At 30.4% G+C, this 8,315-nt stretch overlaps 1 protein-coding gene across 1 annotated transcript; it reads left to right on the top strand.

The window, feature by feature from the left end:
• Positions 1 to 906: 906 nt before the first annotated feature.
• On the top strand, positions 907 to 3,867 carry LOC102617242 (protein SRG1-like). The gene is made up of 4 exons (XM_006468133.4): positions 907 to 1,478; positions 1,776 to 2,014; positions 2,474 to 2,801; positions 3,355 to 3,867. The coding sequence occupies exons 1-4, from the start codon at positions 1,221 to 1,223 to the stop codon at positions 3,613 to 3,615; spliced, it is 1,086 nt and encodes a 361-aa protein (XP_006468196.1). The 5' UTR covers positions 907 to 1,220; the 3' UTR covers positions 3,616 to 3,867.
• Positions 3,868 to 8,315: the final 4,448 nt, after the last annotated feature.

Below are 8,315 nucleotides of genomic sequence, written 5' to 3'. Positions count from 1 at the left end.
TTTTTTTTTTTCAAACCGTATGAAGAAGAAATAACAGAATTTGGGGATTTTAGAGTTAACATTTGTTAGTATTAAGTATTTAGTTGGTCACAAAAAAAAAAAAGTTTTGGTATTTAAAAAGAACAAAAAAGATGGATAAAATCTTAGTTCTTGAAAGACTTAACTATCACTTGTCCTAATTTCTCCTGTAAACAATAGAAAAAGGAAAAAAGAAAAAAAGAAAAAAGAGTATCTGAATCCTACCAGTACTTCCATTTTTTTTTTCCTTCTGATCAATAGAGATGACAAAACATTTATATCATTCGATTAGACCGTCCATCATCATCATCATCACTACTATCAGTTGGTGCTTGTGTTTCTCTCCATGAAAAGATAAATCTCAATATGTTTATACATATTCGAAAACACAGGGCAGTATATTATATGTATGATGATTTTGAGCCTATAAAACTTCTAATGTTGTACTATTTTTAGTTAATATTAACATACCAAATTTATCTTTTAAAAAATGTATTCTAAATGAAATGACATATGATGATATTATTCTTTGGATAGATAGTAATTTTTACATGTTAAAATGATAAATACCATTGAGATGAACTTTTAATTAATTAATTTTGAGATTAATTCTGAAAATAGAAACTAAAATGGGGATTATACCTTCTATCTCCTGAAGATGCTGCAAATGGTTGGTGGTTAAGTTTTGAAATAGAAATAGAAAATTAACTTCTTCTTCCTTTTTTTTTTTTTAAAATTGTTTTCGTGTATTTTTAACCTTTAGATTTAAAAACTGTATTTCAAAAGATCTCCCTGATATAATTTAGAAAAGTCTGAAACTTGAACAATAAGTACACAGAAGGTAGGTAAATAATATTATATATGATATGTATAGTGTCAAGAAAACGAAGTTTGCATTATTGCGCATGCATAGACAGAAGGTAGATAGATGTCAATCAGATCTGCTGCATGAAAATAGTGACAACAAGTGTAGGGTGAACGTGATATTATTGCAAGTGTCTGTTAATGACCGTCAGTGCCACATAATATTCCATTAGTGTTCTTCAATTTCAAAGCTTTTTCTAGTAGTGCCCTTGTTAATTGTTAATTTTACATTCATTTCACAATTATTTCGAAAAAAAATAAACTATTCCTCATTTGTTCTGACTTCTGGCCGGGTGTATAAATACCTTACTCACGTTGTTGCAATTCACCAGAATAACATGGCATCTTCAGAGTCTGCAGCTCTTGAAAGCTCAGAATCGTCCGTACTTAGCGTTAAGGAACTCATGAAAAACCATAAGATCACTGTGCCAGAGAGCTACCTTCGTTTAGATCAAGAGCCTCCAAATCCCTTGAATGGAACCCATGTCCCAGCCTCGATCCCTACTTTTGACCTAGAAAGTTTGCTTTCCAAGGAAGACAAAGAATTTCAACTGGAGAAGTTGCATGCAATTTGCAAAGAATGGGGCATCTTTCAGGTTAGTATAAATTTTTATAATTATTTCTTCTTACTTATTTGGACGTGATGAATCTATATGATGAACAGTTTTTTTTTTTTGGTTCTGATTTTGAAGGACAGGTCGTACAAATTGGTAATTGTTTTATATATCTATTATTTCTTCAAAAGAAGTTTCAAGAAATATTGGAACACGCTCAAAACAAAAAGTTCAAATAATTAACAATATATAGCGTTAAAAAGTGCACGAGTATTATTAATATTTGAAAAAACCTCCTAACTGGTTGTCTTATTATGTTTTGTTATGTTCATGATGTAGTTGGTGAACCATGGAGTTAGCTCTTCGCTTCTGGCAAAGCTGAAGCATGACATGCTTGAATTTTATGAGCTTCCAATGGAAGAGAAAATGAAATACAAAATAAAGCCAGGTGATGTCGAAGGATATGGAGCCGTGGCCCGTTCTGATGGAAAACTGGACTGGGGTGACAGGGTTTATATGATAACCAACCCTATCCAGAGAAGGAAATCACACCTCCCAGAGCTCCCTTCATCCTTAAGGTTTAATTCTCCCTCTCTCTTTCGTCCTTCCGTTCCCTCTATAATACTTTCATTATATCATATACACTTATCTGTAACAATCTATATTATATTCATGTATGAACCTATGTTGCGGTCTAGTTTGAAATTTTGGACGCTTGTCAAACCAATTAAAAACTAGGACAACACAAACCCAAATTGACCTATAAATTTGCCACTTTGATTGCCTTCTCGGTGGTAGATATGAGAACAATGGGAAAAGATTTTGGAGACTGTAGCTCGACAATTTAACTATTAATTCTTGATCAACCACGGAAGCTTAAAGTTTGTGATTTCTTTATTTTAGCCCTAGTTGAACCGAAATGCTAGTTTCACCACTGACTACAATGGAGTTATTCTTAATTTAAACATAATGATTAGGCATCATGATGACCCCTGATAAGATTTTTTTTTTTTAAATCTACATGAATATATATGCAGGAAAACCTTAGAGTCTTACTTCCTGGAGTTACAAAAATTTGCATTGAAACTTCTTGGATTAGTGATGGGAAAGGCACTAAATATAGAGTCCAAAGAGATTGAAGAAATCTTTGAAGACGGGATGCAATCGGTGAGGATGAATTACTATCCTCCATGCCCAAAACCAGAGGTGGTAATGGGGCTTACACCTCACTCAGACGCTACTGCTATCACTATTCTTCACCAAGTTAATGGAGTTGATGGTCTTGAGATTAAAAAAGATGGGGTTTGGATTCCTGCCAGAATCCTCCCTAATGCTCTTGTCGTGAATGTAGGAGATATTCTAGAGGTTAGTGAGTTTTGTATTATTATTCTTTTGTCCCAAACTAAGAAAAAATGAAGATTAAGAAGATAATTAACAAAAGAAAACATGGTATATATTTTGAAATTTATATATCCTTCATTTTTTATTGGAAATTTAACTATCATTTTGAAACTTTTTTTTTCTTCCTTATTTATTTGCGGTTGTCTTTATTCTTTTTTCATGTGGACATACTTTTTAAACTATGTGGTTTAATGGAGTCGGATTTACTATTAAACTGAATGGTTTAACAACGTGTCCGCATTAAAAAAAATGAAAGCATCCACAACTATACATATATATGTAAGCACTACATGTGTGTGTAGATCTTGGATTTATAAAGTCTAGGAAAGCTATTAAATTATATGATTTACTATTATAATGGCATAATACTATTAAACCATATGTCTATATGTATATATATTATTTAAAGAGATAAAATAGAACATACACCACGCAGACATGGAAAAGTCGTATCTGTATATGTGTGTGCGTGTGTGATATCAATATTTGATTAATATGTGCTTAGTTGACTCTACAGATTATGAGCAACGGGGTTTATCGTAGCGTGGAGCACAGGGCAACAGTGAACTCTGTTAAGGAAAGGATCTCCATTGCATTTTTTGTCGGTCCCAAATTCGATGCTCAGGTTGGTCCTTTAACCAGCCTCATAAATCCTGATAATCCACCCTTGTTCCGAAGAGTATTGATGGAGGAATATGTCAAAACCTTCTTCTCTCGTAAGCTCAATGGAAAATCACACCTCGAGTACATGAAAATTGAGAATGCTGAAGGCAGCTGAACAAGAGACACGTGACAACAACAATAATAATACTTTTGGCAATAAAACGATCCTATGTGTTTTTCATATAGTTTATGGTGTGCTGTTTGATATTTGTATCACGGGTTTGTATTTCGGTCTGCTTCTACATGGACTCTGCAGAAAAATAAATCGGCCCATGCATGTCAGTATGTAATTGTTTGTTTGATCTTTGATATCGTGTAATATTTTCTCGACGAGACTAAGAATAAAAGTGGATTTGTGTTTGTGTAATGAGAGTAAACAATTTGTTTTCTCAACTATAATTTTCTACGGAGTGATGCTACTAAAGTACTAACAGCACCCCTCTATTATCCTCTTAATTAAACCCCTCTTCTAAATAAACTTCATTAAATAATTGAAAACATTACATTTTGTCCAGAGTCTAGTGACATCTACTTAGTTTGTTTCCATGATAAACTTTATCTAATTAGTAAACATCTACTTAACTTTCTCTTCATATGTTTTACTGCTCATCCTCGTAAGTTTAATGGAAAATCAAAACTAGAGCAATTTTCAGCCCGCAAATTGTGTATAGGATGTCGTTGATGATGATCTGTGAGTCAGTTTTGTCCAAAAATATTTTCTAACTTCTGTTCACCAACTATGTGAAGAAGAGTAGAAAAAATTTTACTTCCCTCCCTTTCCTTTTGATGAAACCTAGGGGCTGTTTGTTTCACCGTTCAGTGCTTAGTATCACTTACAATTTTCAATGATTTGGATGTTTTAACACGTTAACTTTCTTTATTTAACACTTAAAATAAGTAATTTTGTACGTGAATAAGATTAATTTAAAAATTTTAAGTTAACACTTAATGTGAAATGTGAAATTTATCCCAAGTTTTGGGATACAGATTTTCTTAACGTGACCTACCCTTTGGTTTAAAGAATAAGATTTAACTTCCAAAGTCTGAGTGCAAATTTTTTAATTTACCATTCATTCATTTTATTGTGAAATCACCTCAATAATGATGGGAATAAAAGTTAATAATTATCAAACACATGGCAGTCATTTTTGTGTATCCTAGTTTTTGTAAGCATATCAAAATTACTCTAGTTTAAATCTCATATTTTCTCTATAAAAAAAATATTTTTCTCTTTCTTCTCCTTTCTACTGTAAACTCTGCACAAGACGTTTCACTTGAACAAAAGTATTTCGCTTGAGTTACTGAATTTTGTTTCTTTGGCTGGTTGGTTCGGCTGATTGTATTATATTTGGAAAACTTATATGCAAACAAGTGGACTGTATGTGGATGCTAATTAATTAGCACAACATTAGCGGGTTTTCAAATTAAAGAAAGCTGAACTTAATCAAAGATATCGATTATTGTTACATCCTGAAAGTGATTTTATTGGTAAGAATTATTATTCGTATATATGATAGGGATGGTAATGGCTCAGATCTGACTCAAGATTCACGTGATCCAAATCCAATTGGATCATATTTGGGTCAGATTAAAATAAATTTAGATATCGATGCGTGGATCTAAGACGGATCTAGAGCAAGTTCGGATTTTTCTTAATATCTAGATCCATATCCATATCCACTCACAAATTAAAGTAATTTTATTTTAAATTTTCTTTAACAATTATGTAATTATAAATGATAATAAAATTTATTCATTAGAATGTATTTAAGATAAAATTTATTCATTAGAATGTATTTAAAAATCTTAAAACTTAAAGGTATTTAAATGATAATAAGATAAAAAGTTATCAAGTGTAAAATAAAACTAGGATGGCCTGCCTTAATTTTTATTTTTTATTTTTTCACTCTATAATTTAGTCTCATTTTTTCTCTTTAGTCTACTCTTGCTTCTCCACTTCATTTGAATGCTTGGATCAGTCCTTTAATTATTAGGAAAATCTATAGAGTTGAGTTTTTTTTTTCCTATCATTTTCTCATAATCTTATTTATTTTGTATAATCATTAATCAGCGGTGGCTATCAACTATAAAATAATTATGTTAATCATATATTTAGTTAAATATGATCATAATGAAAATAATAAAGTACTGAATATAATAAATAATTTTTAACTTATATGTTATTATTTAATGATATAAGAATAATGATGGTGTGCCGTGGATATCAGGATGGTAAATGAGACATTAGAATATTATAATGATCTTATTCCTGCAATTACTTTTGATGGATATTTTATTATCTTTCTTATTTGTTTATTTTGATACAAATTATATAATTTAATTGTTACCAATGCATTTTAGTCTTAAATTTTCTTTCTAAAAAATTATTGATCTCTTATTATTGAGATTTCGAATTCATGACGGATCTAGGAGCAAATTTATATTTTAATTTTTCTTTTTAGATTTGGAGCAGACATGGATATTTATTTTTTGTTTCAGATCTAGATATGGAGCAAAAATATAGATCTATGACGGATTTGAAGTAGCTACAGATCTTAATTTTTATTATAAATCTGGATCTGAAGCAGAGTAGATCCAATCCGTATATGCTCCATTGCCATCCCTATTATATGATCAACATTTTTTCTGCACTTGGCTTGTTACCTTTGATTTTAGTTAGTTTTTCGAAGGATTTAAAAGTAATCTAATCTTTCTGATAACTATTCTGAAAAGATCAATGAAGTTTGAGAATTTGATTTACAGTTGCTTTTTTAATATTCTTAATTTACAAGAGGAAAGTTATAATCTCGACGCTAATAATAATAATTGTCAAAGAATCAAAGAAGATTAGAATAGTTATTGTATGGGAAAAACATTTTGATGGAGTTTTATTTCTTCCAAGCCCACATGATAGAAGAAGTATCAAAACAATATTTGAAGTCTAAACGCTTTTGCCTTCTTGAGTTCCAATCTTTATGTTATGTCATGCTTTGTTTATTATTATTATTATTTTCCTTGCTTCTCCTTCTCTCCTTCGCCATGTTTTTACTTCCGTTCTCGATGAAAAAACTTCATTCTGTGTGCGACAATACTTTTGGTTTTATGAATTTCGAAAAGAAATATAATAACAATTGTACTGATGATGAGCGCCAATACATACACGAAGATTTCGTATTTTTCCTTCTAAATTTTAACGAACTAAACTTTTAGTGGTAAATTATTTAGATTTACTTTTCTGTTAGTGGATTGAGTTTGGAATGAAAATAGATAGTTTATGGATTTACTTTTCTGAGGCTTAAACCTTAATTTCAAATCTTACAAGTCACTAAAATAAAATTTTAATTAACTTCTTAAAATTACTTATGAATTCCACAACAATTATAATCCAAACAGATGAGTCCTATATTCATCTATTGCATAACAAATCTCATAACTAATAAATTTAATTTTCTACTATCCAATAGATAAATGTTATACCGAGACTCAAGTTAGAACTTAACTATTGGAGTCTCTAACATTACTCTAATCCCAAACATTTCCATCATTTAGTTTAGGTGAAATAATTTCTTAAAACCATATTAACTTAATCTCAAATTTTAAACATAAAATCTCACATGAACCTCGTACATAGACGAGCATTAAATAAAAGTGCAGAAAATTAAAACATAAAAAACACAGAGTATGTACATAATTTATTATGCATTTTTCACTCTAACTTGCTCACTCGTTAGGATTTTAAATAGTCACCGCTCTTTGTATTATTTAAAGTAAAAATATGCTTAAAAAAGAAAACATTACTTAGCTGGCTGAAGCAGCCTAATATAACTAAACTTTTAGATCTACATGGTCAGATAGACCTTTCTAATTCAATCTTTGTCCAAATTAATTTCATATAACATTTTATTAAAGCAACGCTGTGCTAAATATTATTAATCAAGGGAAAAAAAACTTGTTTATATGTTTTCTCTGCAAGCAAGAGGAATAATCAATGCTATCATAGACGTGGCTCGTCCGGCTAGTAAAAAACAATTGGTGCAAAATAGTCAAACCACATAAAATAACTTTATTAACTTTAAAAATATCCGCTTCGAATTAGGCACGTTTTTAGCTCAGTCACTTGTACTGCCTTTAGAATAGGATTGCATTTCTTTGACTTGATAACAAGCTTGGGAGAAAATGTCATCCTTCACGTGATCTCAACTCGTTCAATGTATAATTTTTTTTTCAAACGTCTTTTTGATATTCTTGGAAACAAGTGGGTAGTTTTTTTTACTGCGTTTCTTTCTATAAAATTGATACAACTAATTAGATTCAAAACTTTCCACACTCTGGTTTTCGCCCATAGATTTTTGAAAGAGATAATGAAAATTTTTATTATAATTTGATTGGTCTATCCGTCATGCCTTTTTTTTTTTTTTTTCCCTTTCTGGTCATTCGGGGGGCCTGTTCATTCAGCGTTGATGTTTCATACTACGTACATTAGATATTTATTTTAATTTAACAATCTTAATTCACTCTTCTTATAAGACAACATTATTTTGTTTAAGTGAACCTACTAAAGGAAGGAAATGTTTATTAAATTAAAAGGAATAAGAAAAAGGAGCAAAAAGTCCGGAGCACTTATGATTGGTAACCCTAAAAAAATTGACTACTAAAATTAAAATTAATTTCCCTTTTGGTGGAAGATTTGATTCTCCTTATGCTATTGTTGGAGTTTATTTTAACTAATTTTCTGTGATGCACTTTATTTATGAGTTTGTATTATGTTGAGTTTTAGTTATGAATTTCTGTTGGGCTTATGCATATATTTGTGTA

Source organism: Citrus sinensis, chromosome 2, assembly GCF_022201045.2.
Source record: "Citrus sinensis cultivar Valencia sweet orange chromosome 2, DVS_A1.0, whole genome shotgun sequence".
Classification (NCBI taxonomy): Eukaryota; Viridiplantae; Streptophyta; class Magnoliopsida; order Sapindales; family Rutaceae; genus Citrus; species Citrus sinensis.
Note: the sequence above shows the minus strand (reverse complement) of the source record. Positions and strands in the feature narration are given on the sequence as shown.